At 49.0% G+C, this 26,865-nt stretch overlaps 1 protein-coding gene across 2 annotated transcripts in view; it reads right to left on the reverse strand.

Moving 5' to 3' along the window:
- The window catches only part of LOC144492341 (sodium- and chloride-dependent neutral and basic amino acid transporter B(0+)-like), a 110,353-nt gene that overhangs the window by 60,951 nt on the left and 22,537 nt on the right, over positions 1-26,865 (reverse strand). For both annotated transcript variants that reach the window (XM_078210335.1, XM_078210336.1), the window contains exons 4-5: positions 11,762-11,929; positions 3,715-3,853 (exon numbers count right to left, since the gene is read on the reverse strand). In XM_078210335.1, coding sequence (XP_078066461.1) covers positions 3,715-3,853; positions 11,762-11,929 — 307 coding nt within the window. The remainder of the gene's footprint in view (positions 1-3,714; positions 3,854-11,761; positions 11,930-26,865) is intronic.

The raw sequence follows: 26,865 nt of genomic DNA on the forward strand, positions 1-26,865 counted from the left end.
ATAAATGACAAATAACAGTGGACCCAGCACTGATCCCTGAGGCACACCACTGGTCACAGGCCTCCTGTTTGAAAAACAACTCTCTACAACCCCCTCTGGCTTCTGTCAAGAAGCCAATTTTGTATCCAATTGGCTACCTCACCCTGGATCCCGTGAGATTTAACCTTATGCAACAGTACCTGTCAAAGGCCTTGCTAAAGTCCATGTAAACAACATCAACTGCACTGCCCTCATCTACCTTCTTGGTTACCCCTTCAAAAAACGCAATCAAATTTATGAGACATGATTTTCCACTCACAAAGCCATGCTGACTGTCCCTAATCAGTCCTTGCGTCTCTAAATGCCTGTAGATCCTGTCTCTCAAAATACCTTCCAAAAATTTACCCACCACAGATGTGAGGCTCACTGGCCTGTAGTTCCCAGGCTTTTCCCTGCAGCCCTTTTTAAACAAAGGCACAACATTTGCCACTCTCTAATCTTCAGGCACCTCACCCGTGACTATCGATGATCTAAATATCTCGGCTAGAGGACCCACAACTTTCTCCCTAGCCGCCCATGATAGTGAATGCTCCAGCTTTGCCCATGTTTAAGGCTGAGATGGACAGATTTTTGGGCTCTCCAGGAATCAAGGAAGTGGGAGGGAAAGTGGAGTTGACACAGATGACCAACCATGATCATACTGAATGGTAAGGCAGGCTCAAGGAGCAGTATGGTGTACTCCTGCACTCATTTCTTACGTTCTCATGTCATATTTTGTTTTCCAATGCCTTGTATTACGATCCCAGTTGATTTTATAACTGGATGGGAAGATCCCAGAATGGAAAACTGACTCAAAAGACCATGGTCACGATTCTCCCGAACTGGGATTAAGTGCCCACGCCAGCAGGAAAGCCAGAGTGTTTCCCGCTGGTATTCTTCCTGATGCTTGGCACCTGATTCTCTGCAGTCAGGATTCAGCTATTAGTCCTCTACAAGCGGGACCAGTATTTCAGCGCTCCTTTCAGCAGCACTCTCCTTCAGCCAGCAATATGGTCGGAAAAGGTCAGCTCCCAGATTTCTGGAATCAGAGGTGGAGAGGATGCTGGAAGCTGTGGAGGAGAGGAGGGCCACCTTCTTTCCGAGAGTTGACAGGATCTTCCATCAGCCGAGGTTATGGAGGCATGGGAAGCGGTGGCCAAGGCAGTGAGCACCAGGAGCTTCACCCAGAGGGCGGGCATGCAATACCACAGCAAGATGGATGATATGCTCTGGTTTACAAGGGTGAGTGCCCACTTCCCTGCCCCAGACATCACGCATATTCCTAACCTCTGCCATCTCACCTTAAACCCCCTCAATCCCACCGCACCATCTTCTAACATTGTCACACAAAATCCCCATCTGATCCCCCCCACTTTGCAGTCCACATCACATCCCCTAATTGTCTAGGTCCCATGCCCACACATGCCACCAGCAATCAGCCCCCATCCTAGTCAGGTCAACCTCTCACTCTGTCACCTTTGTGTCCCCATAGGCAAAGGTTGCCTTCAACAACAGGGAGCAGGGGAAGACTGGTGGGATCATCCCTGAGGTATGAGTCCTCACTCTTTCTGAAGAGAGGGCTCTGGAAATTGCAGGTGGACCCAGGAGCAAACTGTTGCTGACTGCAAGGTCACCAGACCCTGAGCAAGTAAGAGCCCAAAGCACCATGATCCAGTTGACCTTCTTGAAGTGAATCTATCATCCCCACACCCTTGACATCTCCACCAGCTGACTTCATGTCCTTTGTCTTGCATCTCCATTGAATGAGACCGTGCCATCCGGTGGGGTTGCATCCCACTTTCCAGCACCCCAGGTCCCAGCTCCGGGGAGGACACAGACACACAGTCACTGCATTCACCAGCACCAAGCACCAGCACAAAGACACACCTTGGAGGGAAACGTTAGTGGACAGGCTTTTGGGGCACTCTCTGGTGAGCATCATACTGCAGCTATCGCACATCATGTGGAGGCTGGAACATCCAAGGGAGTGGGCAGTTGGAGGGCTGACGGGTCTCTGGGAACTGCTGGTCCCAAGGCAGATGTCCGGCCTTTGGAAACATTCATCCCAGTAATGGTCAATACGCAAAAGCAGAGCCAGGCTTTACAGGAGGGGGAATCAGCGACCTTCCTGCAAATGCAGGCATAACCGGAAGAGTCCAGCAGCCTCATCTCACAGGAGATGGTGCTGGCACTGAGTGGTACCCAGGCCAACACTGCAAGGGTCGTGTCCACAGTGGAAAGTCTGGGCCAAGATGTCCATACCATGCCAAATGACTTCCAAGGTGTGGCACACTCAGTTCGATTCCCGGCTCGGGTCACTGTCTGTGTGGAGTTTGCACATTCTCCTCGTGTCTGCGTGGGTTTCCTCCGGGTGCTCCGGTTTCCTCCCACAGTCCAAAGATGTGCAGGTTAAGTTGATTGGCCAGGTTAAAAATTGCCCATTAGAGTCCTGAGATGCGTAGGTTAGAGGGATTAGCGGGTAAATATGTGGGGGTAGGGCCTGGGTGGGATTGTGGTCGGTGCAGACTCGATGGGCCGAATGGCCTCCTTCTGCACTGTAGGGTTTCTATGTTTCTATGTTTCTATGATGTTCATGGCTGCGTCCCGAGGCACCAAGGCCAGTCACACACGGGCATTTCACTGCTGTTGAGGAAAATTGCTGATGTGCATCAGAGATTGGCCCAGTCACACAGGACCTTCGCTGAGGGCATCCATAGCAATGCCCAATCACTAAGGGCTTTCAGAACCATGGTGAAGACAATGGCAGGTCTCCAGGACTGGCAGTGCTGGATGACAGGGAGGCTTCTGGCGTTCACTCCAGCTGCCTCTCCATCCCAAGGAATGGCCCAGGGGCCAATGAGGACCCTGAGGGAGGAGTAAGCGCCGGATCCCAGTCAGAGGCCTTCAACCATGGAGACTCAGGCCGTTGCCAATCCTTTTGAATTTCCCCCCTTCCTGACACTGGCATTTCTCCTGGACAGCGGGCAGAACAGGGTGGCACGTTGTCACCTGTGACACCTGAAGTCGACCAGACCCAGGACCTTCCAGGCCCAGAAGATGCCCACCACGGGCAGCACAGGCCAAAGGGCACAGTCATCAACAGTCCACCTCCACCTCCGATGTGCAATCTTGGGACACACTTAGAAGGAGTGGGAGGGAATGAAAGAAGAGGAACATAGTGGACCACTAAGTTGGCACAGGTGAAGTTTCACTGTTGTAGTTAGGGGGAAGCGGACACCACTTTTACACTGTAACTAATAAACACATGTCACCACCATACTGTCTGGCCTATCAATGTAACATCTGTCCCTTAAGGGAAGGGGAATTGGGGAGGGGGCTATGTCGACTGCTTGGACCTCTGATCTTCTCACTGGTCCTCTGCACTCATGCCTAATAGGGGGTATTTGAAAGCAAGTGTTACATACCCGCCTATGGCAGCATCAATAAATGTGTCACTGTATAAATATTGTTAAAGTAAACCTGCAGTGTTAGAAACCAGGGAGCTGTTAACTAATGAAAGGGCCCCCGTTGTGATGTTGTTTTGTAACAGGTGTATGATGTAAATAGTACCTCTATCAGAATCAAACAGCTTTTCACTCATTAAACAGGACATTCCCCCAACTAACCTTCCCAAGAGGAAGCTGCTGGTACAGCTGTGCAGGTTATAGGTGCAGCTATCTGTAGTCATTTACTTACTCCCAGTATTGCTCACTTGGACCCTGGTGAGGAAGGTAGATTTCTGATCCATTTGGACAAGTTTCATTGTTTCCATGCAGCCATGTTGTATTAACGATTTCAAAATATCCATCACCCAGAGTGAGGTTGCAGAGTGGATCTAGAAAATATGGAAAAGTTGTTGAAGTACGCTTTATTGAGGATATTTTTCTAAAATCTAGCTATTGAGGTGTGTGTATTGTTAACAGGGCAGGCATTTACAGCTCATGTTAACTGAGTGGGTTGGTAAACCTCTTTAGGTGGCAGTTAAGAGTCAAGCACTGGAATTCTACCGCCCTGCCCGCCACAGGAATCGGAGCAGGCGAGAGGCAGACAATGGATAGGTCCATTGACCTTGGGTAGAATTTTCCGGTCTTGGATCGACCGACCAGAAGATGCCCGCCACGGGCATCACAGGCCAAAGGGCACGGTCAACAACAGTCCACCTCCACCTCCAATGTGCAATCTGGGGACACACTTAGGAGTGGGAGGGAATGAAAGAAGAGGAACATAGTGGACCACTAAGTTGGCACAGGGTGAAGTTTCACTGTTGTAGTTAGGGGGAAGTCCTAGGGGAGGCCATAAAATCCCGCCCAAGCGCTTTGCAAAGAGATTGCAGTCTATTACTGACAGGCAGGGTAAGGACATTAGTCAGTCAGTGGAATTTGTTTCAAGCCAACAACCTCATGGTCACTTTTAGTGATAACAGCATTTTCTTTCCAGTTTTTTGTTCCAATTTCTGTGATTTCTAGTGATGTGTATCAGGCTGACTGTTTCCCTCTGCTGAATCAATTCAATCCCCCTGATTACATGGGTAGGGTTACAGATGGGCTAGAACACAAAGGTACAGTCTACACTCCACTCACAGCACAGTCTAGCTCTGGTGCTCACTCTGCTTGTAATGGTGGATTTCATTCACAGATCCAGAAATCCTTGCAACTGTAATATTGGATGAAGGCATTATAGTATGAGGAATTCCTTGAGTAAGTCATCATTATCACAGGTCTCAGGATAGACAAGAACATACTTCAGGACTTCAACATGTTTCCAATAAAAGTTCAGCATTGAAGAACTTCCAATCTTAATAAAACTGGAGAGAGATTAACCCTCTGAACCCACCTGGTTCATGTGAATATAACTCATTGGCATCATATTATCCTATAACCATCACCGACAAACTGACATGTGGCATGGTGGCCTGGGTTCAATTCCAGCCTCAGGTAATTGTGTGGAGTTTGCACCTTCTCCCTGTGTCTGCATGTGTTTCCTCAGGTGATCCAGCTTCCTCCCACACTCCAAAGATGTGCAGGTTAGGTGGACTGGCCATACAAAATTGCCCTTTGATGTCCAAGGATGTGTAGGTTAGGTGGATTAGCCATGGTAAATGCATGAGGTTACAGGGATTGGGGGCTGGGCCTGGGTAACATGCTCTTTTGGAGAGTCAGCACAGACTTGATTGGCTGAATGGCCTCCTTCTGCACTGTAGGGATTCTATGGACTGGTGAAACTATTCACCAATTTACCTTGTTGTTTCTTCTCCCTGAATGGTTAACTCTGTTTTTTCTTCTTTCTATTTCTCCAGAAAGGACTTTAACCTAATAGAGATGTGGTGGAGTCATTGACCACAATAAGAACTCTGTCCTGATCTTTTCTCGCTGGAGCTTGAGGGACTTCCTGTCCTGGCTGTAGGATACAGCCATCTGTGAAGACCTTAACAAGGGAAGTGGTCATGTACAGAAGATCAAGGCCAAGCCCACTTTGAGGTGAGCAACACAAGGAATTCCCTTGATGCCCAACAGCTTCACAGTGCTGAGTGCTTTTACAGTTATCGAGCATTGATTTAACTATTAACTTTTTAAACGTTTTTTGGGCAGAATCTTACTAAAAAAAATTTGAAGTGCCGGTCTACAGCCCCCGCTAATTGTCCCCCCCTGCAGAGTTCCCTCCCTCCTCAATCGCTCCCCCCCTGCATAGTTCCCTCCCTCCCCAATCGCCCCCCCTGTAGATTTCCCTCCCTCCCCACTCGCCCCCCTGCAGAGTTCCCTCCCCGATGGCCGCCCCTGCAGAGTTCCCTCCCTACCCGACCACACCCCGTGCAGAGTTCCCTTCCCTCCCCGATCCCCACCTCTGCAGAGTTCCCTCTATCCTACCACTGCAGAGCTCCCATTTCCTCCCCCATCATAGTTCCACCCCCGCAGGCTCCACCCCTAGTCAGGCCCCACCCTCTTGGCACTGCCTCGGCATAGTTATGGTGCCAAGTGGGCAGTGCCAGGGTGCCCGGTGGGCAATGCCAAAGTGCCAGGCAGGCAGTGCCATTGTGTCAGGTGGACAGTGGCAAGATGCCAGGTGGCCTCACCAGAGGGATCGGCCTGGCTTCAATGTCCTCAAATCCCCCTGGCTAGGCCATCGTCTGGTCTCCCACTGGTGGAGATCATCTGTGATTCTCGCCGGTGGGAAGCTCGACCAGCGATCAGGTAAATTCAAGTGAGCACAGACGATATCTTCCAGGACTCACGAATGACATGCGAATAATGTCATTAATACTGAAATCAGCTTCCTGCCCTTTCCCACCTCTCATCTAATCGTACCACCTTGCCTCGCTGAAAGTCAAGTGGGACAAGGTCATAAATGTTTGAATATTTATGTAACCTTTAATTTAAGTAACCATGTAAAAGTTTTGATACAAATTTCAAAGGTACTTTGAATGAAATAAATAGTAAACTACATTGCTATTTACTGAAATAAAAACAGGAAAAGCTGGAAACTTTCAGAAAGTCAGGCAGCATCTGTGGAGAGAAACAAAGAAATTGGAGGAATTTTCGGGCCATTCACAACGGTGGGATTTTCTGGTCCCACTGCAGTGAACGTAGATTTGGCTGAGCACCAAATTCTCCGTTGCAGCGGCAGCTGGTGAACAGCCAGAAAATTCAGACCATTGATTCAAGTTACCGACCCTTCATCAGGCACCCTGAGCTTACAGTTGCCTGTCATTTCAATTCTCCACATTGCTTCCACTCTGTCATTTCTGTCCTTGACCTGTTGCACTGTTCCAATGAAATTCAAGGCCAACGCGAGGAAAAGAACTCATTGTTCGAGTCAGCACTCTGAAGCCTTCTGAAATTCAACAACTTTAGATCATAACTTCTGGCTTCATTTTGTTTCATTTTATTTTTCTCATTTCTTTCTTTATTCATTCACTTCATACTCAGATGTTTGTTATCCAACCATTCACACCTTATATGGATATATCTTTGACTTCTTTGTTTGACCCGTTACCACTCTCTTTAGTTTTTGTACTGCAAAACCTTTTGTCATTTAATCTTTCCTGACAACCATCCTATCACACACTTTCAATTTTACTTCTTCTCCCCCTTTCCCTTCCTCAAAATTAATTACATCTTTCCTCAATTCTAATGGCAGGTGGGGGCTGCAGTGGGAGTTGCGGGGGGGAGGGGACGGGGGGGTGGCGGTGGTGAATGGCATCAGTGAGAGTTGGGGATTGTTCAGTAGATTTACTTTTACAAAAGACTTGTGTAAGGAAAAGGCCTTCATGATATAGCTTCCACTGTAAATCACTTTCCATGCCTGTGATTAAGAATTCTAGGCATTCAGCTGTAAATATCTGGACAACCCCAGGGCATCTAGCCCAAGACTACAATGGCAGGGTCAGTATCAGAGGCATTGATACAGAGTCTGGGCAACGTATCTCTCTCTGTCCATTGAACTTTGAAGTTCATGCATTAGGTACCAATCTTGTGCATGCATCAAGACTTCCACTGGGTCCCAATGTGCAGCAGCAGCGAATTTCTCAAAATTTGCAATGACTATCTCTTAAATCATATTTTCTCTCCACATTTGCTGTCTGGCCTGCTAAGTATTTTCAGCATTTTCTGTTTTTATTTCGGATTTCCAACATCTCCGGTATTTTGCTTTTGTTTTAGGATTTTTAGTCCTGAGTTGAACATTAGGGCTCACTAGGAGGTGAGAAGAAAAAGAAAGAAAAAAAGGTATTGAACTTAAGGGGACAAACCTGCAGTGTTTGAGAAGTTGAAGAAGTAAGTGTTACAACCAGTCCCAAGGTGAGGTTCCTCAAATTTGTTAATCTGGATAAGATCCCTCAATTCGTTACCGTCTGGCTGGGATATCCCAAATTATTATGCCCCAGGTGAGGAGGGATGAACTGGCTCCCTTTCTCTATTCAACCCCGTCTACTGGTCACAATATGATTAATATAAACAAAAAAGATCCCATCCTTCATGGATATATTTTCCCGGTCCCAATATTTATGTTTTAGCGATGAGGAGAGATTGGGTAAACTGGGGTTGTTCTCCCTGGAAAGACGGAGAATGAGGGGAGATCTAATAGAGGTGTACAAGATTATGAAGGGGATAGATAGGGTGAACGGTGGAAAGCTTTTTCCCAGATCAGAAGTGATGTTCACGAGGGGTCACGGGCTCAAGGTGAGAGGGGCGAAGTATAACTCAGATATTAGAGGGATGTTTTTTACACAGAGGGTGGTGGGGGCCTGGAATGCACTGCCAAGTAGGGTGGTGGAGGCAGGCACGCTGACATCGTTTAAGACTTACCTAGATAGTCACATGAGCAGCCTGGGAATGGAGGGATACAAACAATTGGTCTAGTTGGACCAAGGAGCGGCACAGGCTTGGAGGGCCGAAGGGCCTGTTTCCTGTGCTGTACTGTTCTTTGTTCTTTGTTCTTTGTTTTAAAAGGAGACAATTTAACCAGGCTTTCTTGAGTGAAAGATAGCGTTTATTAACTACTAAAGACAAGAACATGATAAGAAAACATGCATATACATTTATAAGGATTAGAAGTGAGAACTAAGTCCAAAGTATGTAAAAAAGTAAATGAAACAGCCCTTGACTTGTGAGGAGTAGATGATTGAGCGTTGCGGCCATTGCAATTTGAGATTCCAATCGCACTGACTTCAGTAGGTGAATAGTCAGTTTTGAGTTTCTAGTGTTCTGCAGTTGGCGGAGAAGCTTCCCGGTTCCCATTTCAATTGTATGTCTTCACTAATTTGGTTTGTTTCAACAATCAGGTGAAATCAACAAATCTGTCAGGACATAATGCCCAGGATATCTCTTGATGAGATGACACTCATTTCCCATTATGTCCCATTGTCTCCACCAGAGGTGGCAATTAGTTTCTGGATGCTTGAGAAGGACCTTTTCTGGAAGCAAGGTGGGGTTCCATTGTCTCTCAAAGTATCACACACTAGCAATTCAGCCAATGACTGACTTTACCTCCTCAGCCACCTTTGGCTTTTGAAAAAATACCACAGGTCTTATTTAGAGTTCAATATTTCTGGACGTAATTTAGTGGTTTTCCTTCATTATTATGACATAAGGAGTATGCAGAAGATAGGAGACATATTGGGGGAGAAAATCACAAAGGGAGGAAAGGAGAAAAAAAATCTAGCACAAACACAGAAACATTAGCCATTGGAAAAATAATGGAATCCTTGAAAAGAACATCTCAAATATATAATAACAAATATAGTAATGAATAGTCAACAGGTATTACAAAAGGAAAGTTCTTGCTTGACCAAACTGACTGAATTTTCTGAGGTGCTAACAGAGGGAATAGACAATAGTAATGCAGTAGATGTAGTTTATTTGGATTTTGAAATGACCTTCGATAAGAAGCCTCATAATATACTAATGAAGAAGGTCAGAGAATATGGGGACAAGGGACAAATGGCAGAATGGAATGCTAGCTTTTTTCAAGACAGAAAGCAAAGAGTGGGAATATAGAGTAGTTATTCCATATAGTAAAAGGTGGGAAGTGATGTTCCACAAATATCAGTTCTGGGACCACTGCTGTTCACAATTCACGTCAATGATTTGGACGTTGGAATTAAAAACATAATGGCTGGAATTCTCCAATCTCATATGCCTGCTACCACTGCCAGCAAGAATGGAGAATTTGGCACACAACCAAAAAATACTATTCACTGCAGTGGGACTATAGAATCCCAGCCACGGGTGAGACTGAAGAATTCCAGCCAATTTCTAATTTTATAGGTGACCAAATTGAGGAAATGCAACAAATTATAGGAGGATATTAATAAAATTGGTAATTAGTAACAAATGAAGTTCAACACAGATAAATATGATGGCATACATTTTTGTAGGAAGAGTAGAAACATCATTAATTGCATGATAGGTGCAACTCTAGGTAGGGATTGGGACAAAGGTGCCTCAAAGCACAAACACATCAATTGCTAAAAGTTGCCCCACAGGTTGGCAAAGCAATAAAAGAGCAAACCATGCTCTAGGCCTTATTTCTAGGAGGATAGAATTGAAACATAAGGAATTTTTGCTAAAACTGTATCAAACCTTGGTTGGACAACACAGAGTACTTACTGTGTGTAGTTTTGGTTGCCATATAATAAAAATAATATAGAGGCACTGGAGAGAGTGCAAAGAGAGATACCAGAAATACATGAGTATATATCTCAGGAAAATATCGACAGACTTAGTCAGGATTTTCTGGCCCCACCATAATGGATAATGAGGTAGTAAATACGGCAAACCAGCAAAAAGTCCATTGACTTCCAATGCATCGATAAATCCTGCTGGTGGATGGGAGGGGAAGATCCCGCCATTTGTTTCTTATTCTTGTAAACGAGAAAGTCTAGGGGTGATCTTATAGAGGTCTTCAAAATTATGAAAAGTTTTGATGGAGTGGATATCGAAATAATGGCCTGAAACTTCCTCATAGTGGCAATCAGCGGCAGAGTGTCACTCTGTACTGACTTACCTGTGCTTGAAATGGAAAGCACCTGTCTCACCCGACCTTTCAAACTGAGGGCAGGTGAGACTGAAGAAGCGAAGCGCATCCCTGGCTGCAGCAGCAAAGTACAAAAAGAACGGAGCAAAGGACGACACACCCCTTATAACAGCAGTGGCTGCCGTAACAGGGAGAGTATAAGTTTCTAAGGTAAGGGGCGAGGGGAGGGAGGGGGGGTGAGGGGGGCGTTGAACATCAGCGTAGGGAGGATCCAGCCCCAGGGGAAGGATCCGGACATGGCGGCTGGGGAGTCAAGACATCAGGGAGCTGGGTGACACGTCCGGACATTGGTGGACAACGAAGGTATCCAGACATTGGGGAGAGGTCCAGGCGTCAGGTTGCGGGGGGGGGGGGGGGTGATTGGGTCAGGTGGGTTATCATTGGGTCAGGGAGGAGTCAGATTGGTGGTGTGTCTGGTTGGGGGTGCTTCAGGTCAGGAGGGCATAGTTCAAGTCGGGGGACTGTCATTCAGATTGAGAGCGGGCGGGTGGGTCGGTGGGAGGATCATGTCAATTGGGAGCAGTGGGTGTGGGGAGTTCTGTGCAGGTGGAGATTACCGGGGGTTGGGAGGGGCGGGTAGTGTTGCTTAGTTGCCTTTAAGTGCAAGTTAGCTGTTCATTGCTTGAGCCACATACACACCTGGCTACTGATGAGTGTCCAGTCAGTTAGCAATGCGTTTCACACTGGGCAGCTCACTACAATCATGTCAATGAGTGGTCAGCAAGAGGTTTGCCTGCTGCCTTTCTGAACTCAACTTAGCACAAAAAAAAACATCATTCAGTGAAATTCCCTGCCTGAAAACAAGGCGAACAAAATTGCTAGCCCAGGGATATTTTCTCTCACTGACATTGATGGAAAAGTAATTCAGACCGGGAGTAATTGAGATGTCAATTTACTGTAGCCATTTCTGCACTGCAATCAAGGAGAAATTTATAACGCAGTTTATTGACTTTTCCTCATGAGCTACTTAAAAGGAGATCACTATTTTCTTTAAAGCTTTCTGTGGATTCAAAAAAGCATTTAATATCGATTATCCTGAAATCCCAATGATTCAATAACATGGTTCCTGCTGCTGATTTCTATCCCAGTATTTCCGATCCCAATGAAGTGGGTCACTGAAACTATTGTCCATTTTTCTCTCTCATTCCAACTGACAGAATGAAAATTGACCAGTCGGTCTGTATACTTTACCCAATAGAAGCTCAGACAGTACCTTTGGGAGTCCTGCTGCATGTTTCATCTGCACCCCACCAACTGAAGCAGTCTGCCCACGGCAGGGGGGATTGGAAGGAGGCGAACAAGTAGTACAGGCTGTAGGCGATGATGCAGGTGTAGGCATTGATGGCAATTGTTTCAAGAAGGACCATATTTATGCCTAAACCTTAAAATAGAACAAGGAAAACGAGCTTATTCAAAACTGCTTCGAAAATAAACTCTCTCAAGTTTCAGCTGGGAGTCAAACTAATTTTGTCCAGATACCAGTCGGCATTGGATTCTCCCATCCTGAACCGCAACTTTTCTGGTGGGTCAGAGTGGGAAGTGCGCGTCGCTGACCTTGTTCTGAGATTTGCACATGCGTCGGGAACGCATGCGCATCTCCCAGAGCTGGAGAGCAGTCAGAGTCCAGACTACGCTGGAAAGTGGCAGGAAAAAGACAGATAAGTCATTTGAATCTTTTTTTAATATGTTTTAAATGTATTTTACATTTCATTATCGAGGACTTACCGGTCACGATTGAATCTCCCACTCCACCAGGAGTACTTCATTCGGTGGGGTTTAGAGTCGTTTCCCACGTTCGGGGAACTAGCGGGAGACCCCGTCAGAATGAAGGGGGGGGCAATCAGGGCCCCCCAGAGGATCGGGTGGTGGGGGGTGCTGCCCCTGGGCATGGGCACCTTGGCAGTGCCAGCCTGTGCTCCCTGGCACTGCCCACCTTGGCACTGCCCATCGAGCAGTGCCAAGGGGTGTATTGTGGGCGGGGCCTAGGGGTAATCGGTGGGGGGTCCTGCTGCCACTCTGCATTGGGATCGGTCGGGGATGGCGGGAGGGGCGGGCTGGGGGGGGGGGGCGGGTGTGGTCTGCTGGGAGGGTGATCTGCCAGGAGGAGGGGGGTCTGCCAGGGTGAGGGGGGTTGGGGGATCGCCACTGATTCGGGGGGGGGGGTGAGCTGGACATCGGGGCGCTCTGGGTGGGGCAAGGGGGGGTCAGGGCTGGCCTGGGAATTGTTGTGGGGTTCGGGAATTGTTGTGGGGACCGCGAGCGGGCCGTTGGGCCGGGGGCGGGGGGGGGGGGGGGGGGTGCTGGAGGGGCAGCACAGCGGGAGTCCCGGACTGGCCAGCGATCAAGCTGACCAGCAAACGGGGAGACTGACAGATCGGGAGCACTGCACATGCACAGAATTCCGGAGCTGTCAGACTCCGGCGTGAATAGGCCCCCCCGGGTTTTTAATGAGATTCACGACTGGGCCCTCTTCAGTGCGCAGAGCGCGGAGATTCAGGTGAGAAGTTGAACTGACAAAACAGTCGTGATCTAGAACAGTTTTCCCGCCAATTCAGTGCTTTTAGGAGAATCACCCTCATAATTTCTGCAGTTAATTGTGTATCCATAATTCTCTGGAATTATTTCATAGATTAGGACCAGTTGAACTTTAATTCCAAGCTATTTAATGGAAATAGTTATGTTTCTAATTATACGAATGTAAAACGGGTTGGGCATGATTTTACCACTCCGATCAACATGGCGAGCAGGGAAAATAGCATGTGATGCCAATTCACACCCAGCGGCAAAGGGTTTGCTATCTTCCCAGGCTCTTAATGGCGCCAATGCTTTGCGCATAAAATGGACGCACAGCTGACTGGAATTCAATACCATTGGCGGATTTGGCGCATACACTTCCTCTCTCCTAGATGCTTCCCAACTCTCTGGTGAGACATTGCGCCAACGCGATTCACTACTGCGCTATAAAAGTGCAGCTCAGGCACAGCAGCATTGAAGGAGAGTGAGGAGATGAGTATCACTGAACACCAACATCTGGGGTGCTGGGGGAGGAAGGAGAAGAGAGCGGTCTCAGCCGTTGCCATGGTACGGGGTAGGGTGGAGGCCTTGCATGGGTACAGGGGCTTTGCGGGGGGGGGGGCTCGTGCCGGTCCGGCGCCGGCTTGGGGCTTGTGTTGTGCTCAATCCCCCTGGCTGCTGAATGACCACCAAAGGTTTGCATATTAGGTCGAATCCCAACCCCGTTAATGTCACTCTGCTGTTCAGGCTCAGTGGTTTATTGCAGACATTCCATCCCAGGCCCCTCTAACAGTAACAAGCACCAGGCCTGGCAGGTGTAGACCAATCACGGGAGTTGTGCGTGTGTTAACACAGCTCCTCACACTGCATGGACTCTGCAGTGCTTGCTACAATGGCCACAATCACATGAAAGACATGAGGGTGCTTCTCCACCAACTCTCTGAACCTCAAGCCATTCGTGGAAGCCACAGCAGCAGTCGATCAGGTGGGCGCACTCATGAACGGAGTGGGAATGGAGGGATACAAAAGAATGGTCTAGTTTGGACCAGGGAGCGGCGCGGGCTTGGAGGGCCGAAGGGCCTGTTCCTGTGCTGTATTGTTCTTTGTTCTTTGTCTGTGCTTCAAGGGTGTCTCGGAACTTTCCTCGAGGTGTCGATGGTGGTCTCAGCAGGATGGGGGGGTGGGGTGGGGGTGGAGGCAACGACTCTTGATGGCCCGGCCTCATCAGGGTCACCCCCTGCACAACAAGAAACATGGTTCAGTGCAAGGGAGGGACAAGGAGGGACAAGGAGTGTAGTGAATAAAGTGGATGAGCTTAGAGTGTAGATCGATGCTTGGAAGTGTGATGTGGTGGCCATTACGGAGACTTGGCAACAGGTACAGAACTGGATACTTCAGGTGCCGGATTTCAGATGTTTCAGAAAGGACAGAGAGGGAGGCAAAAGAGGGGGGAGAGTGGCACTGCTGATCAGGGATAGTGTCACAGCTGTAGAGAAGGTGGAAGCCATGGAGGGATTGTCTCCGGAGTCTCTGTGGGTGGAAGTTTGGAGCGGGAAGGGGTCGATAACTTTGCTGGGTGTTTTCTACAGGCCGCCCAATAGTAACAGGGATGTTGAGGAGCAGATAGGGAAACAGATCCTGGACAGATGTAGGAATGATGTGGAGATGCCGGCGTTGGACTGGGGTAAGCACAGTAAGAAGTCTCACAACACCAGGTTAAAGTCCAACAGGTTTATTTGGTAGCAAATACCAGAGATTGCATTCTAATCAGTATTCTGTAACTTGATTTCTGTGTCTGTGCACTGTTTGAGAGCAGATATCCACTCCATCTGACGAAGGGGCAGCGCTCCGAAAGCTTATGGTATTTTCTACCAAATAAACCTGTTGGACTTTAACCTGGTGTTGTGAGACTTCTTACTTAGATGTAGGAATAACAGGGTTGTCGTGATGGGAGACTTTAATTTCCCAAACATCGATTGGAATATCCCTAGGGTAAGGGGTTTGGATGGGGAGGAGTTTGTTAGGCGTGTTCAGGAGGGTTTCCTGACACAGCATGTGGATAAGCTTACAAAAGGAGAGGCTGTACTCGATCTGGTACTGGCTAATGAGCCTGGACAGGTGTCGGATCTCTCAGTGGGGAAGCATCTTGGGGTTAGTGATCATAACTCTATCTCCTTTACGCTAGCATTGGAAAGAGATAGGATCAGGCAAGCCAGGAAAGTGTTTATCTGGAGTAAGGGGAAATATGAAGCCATCAGGCAGGAGATTAGAGGCGTAAATTGGAAGGAGGCATTCTCGAGGAAAAGTACTGAAGTAAGGTGGCAGATTTTCAAGGAATGTTTGTCTGGAGTTCTGCATGACAACGTTCCGATGAGACAGGGAGGTTTTGGTAGGTTACGGGAACCGTGGTGCACGAAAGCTGCGCTGAACCTAGTGAGAAAGAAAGGAAAGAGCTAGGCGATGATAGGGATCTAGATGAGTATACGGCTTGTAGGAAGAGACTTAAGAAAGAAATTAGGAGAGCTAGAAGGGGTCACGAGAAGGCCTTGGCAGGTAAGATTAAGGAGAACCCTAAGGCGTTCTATAAATATGTGAAGAGTAAAAGGATGAGATGTGAAGGAATAGGACCTATAAAAGGTGAAGGTGAGAAAGTCTGTACAGAACCGGAAGAAATAGCAGAGGTGATTAATGAATATTTTACCTCGGTATTCACGGTGGAAAAAGACCTGGGTGGTTGTACTACAGGATTGAGGTGGACTGAAAAGATTGAGTATATGGACATTAAGAAAGAGGATATGTTGGGAATTTCGAATAGCATCAAGATAGATAAGTCGCCGGGACCGGATGGGATGTATCCCAGGTTACTGTGGGAGGCGAGGGAAGAGATTGCAGAGCCTCTGGCAATGATCTTTGCGTCGTCGATGGAGACAGGAGAGGTTCCGGAGGATTGGAGGATTGCGGATGTAGTTCCTATATTCAAGAAAGGGAATAGGGATAGCCCAGGAAATTACCGACCGGTGAGTCTAACCTCAGTGGTTGGTAAGTTGATGGAGAAGATCCTGAGGGACAGGATTTATGAACATTTAGAGAAGTTTAGTGTGCTCAAAAGCAGTCAGCACGGCTTTGTCAAAGGCAAATCGTGCCTTACGAGCCTGGTGGAGTTCTTTGAAAATGTGACACAACACATTGACAAAGGAAAAGCGGTAGATGTGGTTTACATGGACTTCAGCAAGGCGTTCGATAAGGTCCCCCATGCAAGACTTCTCGAGAAAGTGAGAGGCATGGGATCCAAGGGGCTGTTGCCTTGTGGATTCAGAACTGGCTTGCCTGCAGAAGGCAGAGAGTGGTTGTAGACGGGTCTTTTTCTGAATGGAGGTCGGTCACCAGTGGAGTGCCCCAGGATTCTGTTCTGGGACCCTTGCTGTTTGTCATTTTCATAAATGACCTGGATGAGGAAGTGGAGGGATGGGTTGGTAAGTTTGCCGACGACACGAAGGTTGGTGGTGTTTTGTATAGGTTGGAGGGATGTCAGAAGGTGCAGCGTGACATAGATAGGATGCAAGACTGGGCGGAGAAGTGGCAGATGGACTTCAACCCGGATAAATGTGTAGTAGTCCATTTTGGCAAGTCAAATGGGATGAAGGAGTATAATATCAAGGGTAAGACTCGTAGCAGTGTAGAGGATCAGAAGGACCTTGGGGTCGGGGTCCATAGGACTCTTAAATCAGCCTCGCAGGTAGAGGAGGTGGATAAGAAGGTGTATGGTGTGCTGGCCTTCATCAATCGAGGGATTGAGTTTAGGAGTCGGGAGATAATGATGCAGCTTTATAAGACCCTCGTCAGACCCCACTTGGAGTACTGTGCTCAGTTCTGGTCGCTTCATTACAGGAGGGATGTGGAAATGATTGAAAGGGTGCAGAGAAGATTTACAAGAATGTTACCTGGATTGGTTGGCATGCCTTATGAGGATAGGCTGAGGGAGCTCGGTCTTTTCTCCTTGGAGAGACGAAGGATGAGAGGCGGCCTGATAGAGGTGTATAAGATGTTGAGAGGTATAGATGTAGAGAGGTGGATTCTCGGAGGCTTTTTCCCAGGGCTGAAATGGTTGCTACGAGAGGACACTGGTTGAAGGTGCTGGGGAGTAGGTACAGAGGAGATGTCAGGGGTAAGTTTTTCACTCAGAGGGTGGTTGGTGATTGGAATGGGCTGCCGTCAGTGGTGGTGGAGGCAAACTCGATAGGGTCTTTTGAGAGACTTCTGGATGAGTACATGGGACTTAATAGGATTGAGGGTTATAGGTAAGACTATATATAAGCCTAGGTAGGTAGGGACACGACCGGCGCAACTTGTGGGCCGAAGGGCCTGTTTGTGCTGTATTTTTTCTATGTTCTATGTTCTAAGTATCTGGGTAGATCGCAACTTACTTCAGTTAGGTCATGTGGATGAACGTTTTATAGATCCTCATTTATGTGACGCATGCCGACCTGACTGCCAGTCACAGCTTGACCCTTGGCCTCCTTGTCAGGTTTATGGCACACTCCTCGAAGGAAGTCAGGAGACACAGCTCCAGTTTTCTCCCATTCTCTCCTGCTATGGGCTATCTTCTCCTGTGGGGTAAAAGGGGGGGGGGACTGAAAGCCTGATGGTTGGTAGGATGTCAGGGTATCAAGATGTCAGAGGTGGGGGCAATCGGGTGATGTATGTCCGCACCATGCCTCGGCAGGCCGGGGTTGTGAAGGAGGGTGCCGGAGGTGTTTGAGGAAGGTGCTAGGAGTTCGGGTGCTAGGAGGCCGTGGGTTGTCAGGGAGTGGATCAACGTGGACATTCTGGGTGTGACGGATTGGAGTGATGCCAGGATGAGATTGACACTCACCCTTGCTGCCCAAACGAGGTAATTAATTTTCTTTCTGCACTGGTCACCAGTCCTCTGTGTCAATGCACGGGCACTGACTGGCACTACCACTGCTTCCCAGGCCGTATTTCCGGCCCGACCCTTGGGGTGCCGACCATCTTGCAGGAAGAAGATGCCCCTCTTCTTCTCCATGGCATCCAGCAGCCATCCCAACTCTCCCTGTGCAGCATGGTGTTGCTACACGAGGTGCCCTCTTCTTGACATGACTGACTGTGGGTACCTCGTTTGCCTTTAAATGCAGCTCCTCCTTGTTAATGGCGCAGAGTCGCGGCTATTTTGGAAGAGTCAGCGCCTGGAGCCTCCATGACATGATTCACATGGAGGATCATTCATTGCACTAAGGACCTGATTTTACCATCGAGTTGCACCCATTTTTGGGCGCACAAACTTGGTAAAGTCGGGTGTGAGGCAAGTAGCGCGATCTGCGCCTGCCTCCCTGCCGGTTCCCCCTTTATCAAGGCATTTACATGCATTTAAATTGACTTAATGGGCTGCACGCCCAACTTTACTGGGACTTCCCCCTTTACCACCGCGTTCGCCCATCCGGAATCGGCACAAAACAGACATGCTCCATAAAAGTCCGACTCCAGCGCTCCATCAGTGAGGGTTAATGAGGAGGTTAGTGCGGAGCATCGGACGGCTCTCTGCTGCTTAGGGGCCCTTTTTTTTGTGGCCATTTTGTTTCTCGGGTCGGTCCGGGCTCTGCAAGTGTGTGAGCAGGATCGGGGGCTGTTGCTCAGCAGGGTCTACGATGTCTGATTTGCAGCACGGATCTGGGTCTCAGCACCGACCTCGGGTCTTTTGGATGTTGCTGGGCCTTAGTGCACACAGCAATCTGCCAGCCGAAGGATGTGCAGAAACCCCTCGCAAATTGCACTGCTGCAACCTCTGAACTTTCCAAGGAGCTATGATTCTGGGGAGCATGTGGTTGATGGGGGTCTGTGATTCTGGGGAGCATGTGGCTGGGGGAATGGGCAGTATGGACAGTGACTGTTGATGTGCTCGGGGCAAGCAACATTCCTTAACCTCTGCATGTGTTCCTCTCCATCTCCAACTCCATCTCCAACACCACCCTGCTCTCCCCCCCCCCCCCCCCCCCGACCCCCTTTCAGAGTGACGAGATAGTTTTTGCAATGCAAGTGATTGATCTTACTGTTCTTTTGGTTGCTGCTGGAGCTGAGGAGGAGCAGGAGGAAGAATTGCAAGCACAGGAGGCCCGGGCCTTACCACTTGCAGGAGTAGAGGGAGACAACCACCAGAGGCAGGAGGTGGCCACCATTCACCCAGGGGGCGGTGGGGGGGGCAGTTTGGCGCAGGAGATGGAGGGAACAGAGACCCCGGCGGTTCCATGCACGAGTGTCATTTGAGTGTCAGATACCGTATGCCGCCGACATCTACGCCTCCGAAAAGAGACAGTGCAACACCTGTGCAACCTGTTGCAGGACCTGGCACCTAGATGCAGGGGCAGGGGGGGCACCCACTCTTGGTGGCTGTCAAATTGACAGCCACTCTGAACGTTTATGTGACTGGCTCCTTCCAGACCCGAGCGGAGTTGTCTGTGGCATTTCCCAATCAGCTGTGCATACCTGTGTCAAGGAGGCCACAGAAACCCTGTATGCCCGGGCTGGCCAGTACATCAAATTTAACCTGGACCAGGCCCATCGAGAAGCCCTAATGTACAGGGAGCGATCGACTGCACACACGTCACCTTCAAGGCCCCCCTACAGAATCCACGGAGATTCATCAACAGGAAGGGGTTCCACTCCCTGAATGTTCAACTCGTGTGTGACCATAACATTATGCATCTCTGCGCAAGACATCCAGGGAGTGTGCATGACAGCTTCAATGTCAGGTGCTCGGACATCCCAGAGGGATTTGAGGAGGAGCCCAGGCTGCGAGGGTGGCTCGTGGGTGATATGGGTTACCCGCTTCGGACATGGCTGATGGTGCCTCTGCAGAGGCCTGTGTCTGAGGCAGAGACCCGCTATAATGAGGCCCATGGAGCCACCCACGCGATAATGGAGAGGCGCATTGGGCTCCTCAAAATGCGATTCCGGTGCCTGGACCGATCTGGCGGGGCCCTACAATACAGCCCAGTGATCTGTTCCCGCGTACTAGTTGTGTGCTGTGCCTTGGACAATCTGGCTCTACAAAGAGGTGACCTAATGGAGGAGGACGTGGAGGCTGACCAGCTGGGTGTCGCTGGGGAGGATGACCAGCAGGAGGAGGAGGAAGGTGAGGAAGAGTATGCTGAGGCATGCACTGGAGGGCTGGCAGCTCAAATAAGGCATGTGAGGGCGGCAAGGGAGACCCTGATCACCAGGCGGTTCACTCGTTAGGGGTTTGTGTCTGAGGGTTCCATTCCCCCCACAAAATTCCTTCTATCTCCTGCAACATTGTCACACCAGAGCGGTGGGCCTGGGTACTCTGTGTGAGTGAGCTTTTTGGCAGGCAGGAGGGTGATGACGACTCGCTAAGCACCATTATGATGATGCCCTGGTGCAAACCAGTCTGACTCCTACCTGAGCTCTGCATGCACGCTGGCACCTGGGCCCACGTCTGTGTAGTGGGTAAGGGATCTGAAACCCCCATCCAGGGCCCTGGACGGGAGGGGTGGGGGAACGGGAGGGAATCACAAGTGGGGTCTGGGGAACCAATGGCTTCCTTTTCTCAGTGACACAATATTGAGGGGCCTCCCCAACTGACATCAACATAAAGCATCGTTCCAGCGATCATCAATGGAAGAGGATTCCTACTCAAGTCAAATCTGAGACAAATTAGTCGCAGGTGGGTGGTGAAAAAAGATTTAACAATTACAATAAAGGTGTTTAAATGAGACGTCCTAACATAAAAACGTGTGAACAGAAAACATTAAAGTGCTTAAATACCTTTCTAACTAGTGCAGCCCTTCACCTGTGCCACCTCAGTGCAACTACAACTTCCTAACCTTACGTGGCCTACAACTACGTCTCAGTGACTCCCCAGAATGTAATTCGGAGGTGGAGGGGGCCAGCTGTTTACCATGCACCATGGCCTGTGATGCGCGTGGTGGGCGTCCTCTGGAGACCCTTGACGTTGAGGGCCCTGGCCTGCTTCCAGGTGTCTGGGATGTTTCCATGACACTTTCTTCATCCCACTGCTCCTGAGATGCCCCATTGTCAGGAAGTGGGGAGTCAGAAGGCATAGTCACAGCCACAGTCTCCTGGCTGGAAGGCTCCGGCATGGGCCCGAGCCCTTCCTCCTCCCTTGGGGGTTCCTGTGGGCCCTTGGGTCATTTCATGGGACAGTGGTGCTTCTGCAGTGAGCTCCAAAAGCTCCGGCGTCACCTGACATTGCCAGTCCTGGAGGACTACCTGCATCCTACCCATGGTGGTCGAGCCCTCTGCGATGCCCACTTGAGTTGGGGGCCACCTCTCAATAGCCACAGCAAGTGCGCTCTGAGACTGGGCCATGCTCTGAAAGCCCTCAGCCATGACCCTCTGCGACAGGGCCACGTTCTCAAGGGCTGCTGCCATAGCCCGCTGTGTCTCAGCGCTGTCCCGCTGGGTCTCCTGCAAGCTCTTGGGCTGTAGAATCTCGAGAAGCCTGTTCAGTCCCTCAACTGTGGCCCGCTGTGACTCAGCCATCGCTTGGAGCTTGCCACTCATGGTTAGGATCCTCTGCCCCAGGCTTTCCTCTGCAGGCACCATCCTTGCAGTGTTGGCCTGGGAACCACGCAAGACAGGCAATAGCTGCTCCGCCTGAAAGGTTTGGGACTCCTCCCAACAGCTTCGCAGTCGGTCCAGTGTGACCGTCAGCCCCTCCTGCATTCCCTGGCTCTGTTGCTGCATCTCCAGCAGCTGAAGGAGAAGTGATCTCAGAGGCCCAGCATGTAGCCTGGGGCCAGCTGAGTCCTCGCCTCCGAAAGCCCCCTGCATGCCACTGGCCTCGGACATTCCTTTCTTCGCCCGATGTACATTATCAGATGTGTCGTGCTCACCAGAGAGTGACCCAGAAGCCTCACCACTAACTGAACCCACCGACATGTTAGTATCTGGGATGGTGAGTTGTGAGGGGGAAGCTGACGCCAAAACTGTGCCACCCTCGGAGGTCCCTTCACCCATATCCTCCGAGGACTCATCCGAGCTGTCTGGACCAGGATGGACAGGAGCTGCAGTACGGGTCTGGAGCCTAGAAGGCCCCAGGGCGTCCTGATCTGTCCCTGCAGCACAGGACACAAGGTTAAGTGCAAGGGAGGGAGAGGAATCTGGGATGTAAAACACGTGATTCACATTTTTCCATTGAACATAGAACAAAGCACCAACAGGCCCTTCGGCCCTCCAAGCCTGTAGCAACCATGCTGCCCATCTGAATTGTAACCCCCTACCCTTCCGGGGACCATATGCCTCTATTCCCATCCCATTCACATAGCTGTAGAGATGCCCCTTAAAGGTCACAATCGTATCTGCCTCCGCGACCTCCCCCGGCAGTGAGTTCCAAGCACCCACTACCCTCTCCGTGCAAATAAACATGCACAGTAAGAAGTCTCACAACATCAGGTTAAAGTCCAACAGGTTTATTTGGTAGCAAATACCATAAGCTTTCGGAGCGCTGCCCCTTCGTCAGATGGAGTGGATATCTGTTCTCCAACAGTGCACAGAGACACAGAAATCAAGTTACAGAATACTAGTGTGAATACTAATACTAGAATACTAATACCAGTCCAACGCCGGCATCTCCACATCATGACTACCATCGACATCGCAAACTGCCGGCTCCAAGTGGAGAGGATCTCCAAGAAGATCGCGCATATTGACACAGACATCCCAGTCCAACGCCGGCATCTCCACATCACAAATAAACATGCCTCATACATCTTGTTTAAATCTTGCCTCTCGCACCCGAAACTTGTGCCCCTGAGAAGTTGCCTCAAAATGAGTGGAAGAATGACAGGTGCTCACATCTTGATGGCAGCCCGACCATGCTGTCACTGACAGCCCGCGTCTCCCCTTCTCTTGACAGCTCCAGCGCCCGCTCCTCAAAGGGGGTGAGGACTCGGAGATCTGGCTCACCACCCATCGCCCTCTCACAAGTGTTATGGTTGGTCTTCTCCTGTGGAGACAGAAGGAGCCATGAAATAAATGGTGGCATGACTCCTGCAGAATATCAGGTGGTGGCCCTTAGAGGACAAGCACAGTGGGGCTCTTGGGGGGATAGGAAGGAGGCGCTTGGGGGTCAGGAGCTGGGAGCATGCAGGGTGCTGGGGATGGGAGGACCTGGGGGAAATTTGGAGGAAGATGCAAGATGGGGTTCAGCACTCACCCTTGCTGAACGGATGAGGTCATTGACTTTTTCTGGCACTGCTTCGCAGTTCGGGGGGCCAGTGCCCTGGCACTGGCCGAGGTAGTGACTTCCTCCCAGGCCACATTTCTATCAGCCCTCCTGGGTCTGTGTCCTTCTTGGGGGAAGGGGGTGTCCCGCTTCGCCTCTGCTGCATCCAGTAGCCTCTCCAGGTCACCCTCAGTAAATCGGGGGGCTGGTCGTGCGCACATTTTGTGCAGGAATGCCTGTCTGCCTGTCCATTCTTGAGTTTTTATTGGAACTGCCCCTTGTTAGGGCAGATCAGCTGCAGGCAGTTTGGCAGAGCAAGTTCCATGCAGTTTGCTTGTTAGCATTGAGGGGAAGGCAAGTGAGAACTTGCAGGTGTGCTGATGGGGAGGGGGGAGGGGGGGGAGCGGGTTGGTGGATCAGTGCCTCAATGATTGGGACAGGGGAGAGAGAGGGAGGTGTCACACAGCCATCGGAGTCCGGAGGAGATGGGGGCCTTGTGAGGGAGGGTCCAGGGTGAGGGGGATCACTGCCTGATATCTGTTAGGTGGAGGGGGAGGATGAATCTCTACCTGAGCTCGGTGTGGGGGAAGGGGGGTCCGCTGCCACTCTGCCTGAGATCATTGGGCGGAAAGGGGGGAGGGGCCCAGGATCGTCTGGGTGGCAGGTGGGTGGGGGGATAAGGGGGTCAGTAATGTTGTGGGGATGGGGCAATGTCTGTGGGGGCTGGGGGAGGCATTACCCAGCCCGGGAGCAAAGTAATAGGGGAGCCGCATTCTATCATTTTTTTTTCTGCGCATGCGCAGTTGGAGGCGCCGATCGGAGCTGCAGGGCTTCGGGCGCATTAAGCCCCGCCCACAGGCTTGTGCAGCACGATTCAGACTTGCTGATATTTTTGTAGGCAGAGTGCGTATGGGGGTGCCAGAAAACGGGTCTAAAAGTCAGATTCAAGTCTGTCCAGCACTTGGAATCAAAATGGTAAAATAGGGCCCGATGAGTTCTTTAGCAGGGAATGCCAAAACCCCTGCTTTCTGGGGCTTTTAAAACAAAGTAGACCACTTTAAAATAGAGATCATAATGTGCCTTATATATACCAAAGGTATCACTATGTGCCTCCTACATATATTATACAAAGACATTGTCTATTAAACACAATATAATCAACAGTAGTGAATTGTTAACAAATATTGTAATTTTAAAATGTAGTTTTGAATGTCTTGTAAGCTTTGGCCAAGGGCAGCCTGCCCTAAAAGCATAATGGGAAAAAGCAGAACCAGGCAGGCCACATTCTCTGGAACAATGAATTATAGAACCTAATCAGTGAAAGGCTTTGGAAGACCTTGCAACTGTATGGTAAGATTATGGAATGAATAGAAGGATTGAGTTGCCAATTAAAATGAATAGGAGCATTCTGCTCCTCACTCTTGGCCTCCCAGTGGGGGCTGTGATGATAAATTATAGCTAGTTAGGCAGGATGACTCCCTGACTCGCTTTTAGTTCTCACAGTATGCAGATGGCAAGAGTGAACCTTGAACCTGTCAGACATGCGTAGGTAAGGTTGCTAAGCAGCAGGGGGAAAGACCTCCAAGTCTAGTTCACCAATGAGTTCCTAATTATGCAAAGGGATAGAGTGCTGTTGGCCAAGGTAAATAGTGTGTATTAATGTAATTGGACAATCCAGTTAATAAGACAGATTGGGCAGGAATATGAATCTTCAAAAATAGTGTATCAGAATGGTTCATGTGACGCAACTTCAGAGGGAAGTTGGAATCCTCCAGCATCTCTCTCCCAATACCTGCTGGTCAAATATAGAACGTCTTTAACGGCATACTGTCTCTCGCAAGTTTTGTATTAGCTTTGGCTCAACGCCGGACCCCCAGAGGGAAACCCCCAGAAAATTCCCCTAACAAGTTCCAATCAAGAAATATTTATTTTATAGACTTCAACCCTTCATTAAAATTAGTTAACAAAACACAGGCGTACTTGCTTTGACTTAGTTTAAAGGCAACCTTACATATAAAATATATCAAAATAGCACAGTATCCTCACTTAAGAATTATAGGATCCTATTATTTATATGTGGGCTCATGAGGATATAAGTATGAGACTTCAATTCTTTTATACTTGCTTCTGAAAATTTATCATAAAAATCAATTATAGATTACATTATAGTAATTTATACCATAGCATGGAGTAGATCGTCTTAAAGGCAATCACTTCACTTATACAGACAGTGACTGTTCCGAGAGAAGTAAATATTTAATACTATATTATATATTATAATATATTATACTATATTGGGGCGGCACGGTAGCACAGTGGTTAGCACTGCTGCTTCACAGCTCCAGGGACCTGGGTTCGATTCCTGGCTTGGGTCACTGTCTGTGTGGAGTTTGCACATTCTCCCCGTGTCTGCGTGGGTTTCCTCCGGGTGCTCCGGTTTCCTCCCACAGTCCAAAGATATGCAAGTTAGGTTGATTGGCCATGCTAAAATTGCCCCTTCGTGTCCTGAGATGCGTGGGTTAGAGGGATTAGCGGGTAAATGTGTAGGGATATGGGGGTAGGGCCTGGGTGGGATTGTGGTCGGTGCAGACTCGATGGGCCAGATGGCCTCTTTCTGCGCTGTAGGGTTTCTATGATTTCTATGATTCTATATTCCTGTATTGATGAGTGTTAACTGTAGTTAATCAAAGATTAAACGTGACTTTAAATTTGCATACAATGTGCAAATCCACCTTAATTAATAAGTGGATGTGCAAACAGATGTTAACTTGAAAAGATTATGCACAGAATCCAGCATAATTTATTTAGGGTGTGTTTTGTCTCAACCGTTAAGGGACTATAGGTGCAAAACCCAGCAAGAGGGAAAAAAACGAGAACCTCGCCGGTGAGATCTAAGGTTGCAATTGTACACGTCCTCCACCATTGACATAACAAGACTTCTATCCAGGGGGAAGGCCAGGAACCTTATTTAAATATATTTCCATCTCATTAGTGAGCTATCTGCTGTATTGTCCCGCAACATTGGGATTTCCCACCTTGCCGGCATGACATCACGTCAGCAAGGTTTACAACAGGTTTTTTAAAATGGGAACCAGGCGAAGGGAACCCTTTAAAAATGATACCCCAATCTCTGGAAAGCTGATGTTGTCAGCTCTTTTAAGCCCCACCCCACCGATGGGACACACCTCCAGGATTTACTTCTTCTATATGCTGGGCAATATAGTGAGAAAAGTCAGCTGTGTAGCCAGAAGCTACACACCACTTTTCTTGCCTGGTGCAGCACTTAGAAGAAAAAATGAAAAATTCCACTAATTATGACTAACCTATGTCTCTGTGTCCGTGGTTTCTTTAAGACATGAATTTTGTCTCTGTGGATTATTGAAATAGGTTGGCATAGCATATTGTATACCACAAAAATAATTTTTTACTAAGTCTTAGCAATCACGGCCGCGATTCTCCCAAAAGTGCTGAATTGGTGGGAAAACTGTTCCAAATCCCGACTGTTCTGTCAGTTCTGCTTCTCACCTAAATCTCCGCCCTCTATGCACTGAAGAGGTCCCAGTCGTGAATCTCATTAAAAA

Source organism: Mustelus asterias, chromosome 4, assembly GCF_964213995.1.
Source record: "Mustelus asterias chromosome 4, sMusAst1.hap1.1, whole genome shotgun sequence".
NCBI classification, from domain to species: domain Eukaryota; kingdom Metazoa; phylum Chordata; class Chondrichthyes; order Carcharhiniformes; family Triakidae; genus Mustelus; species Mustelus asterias.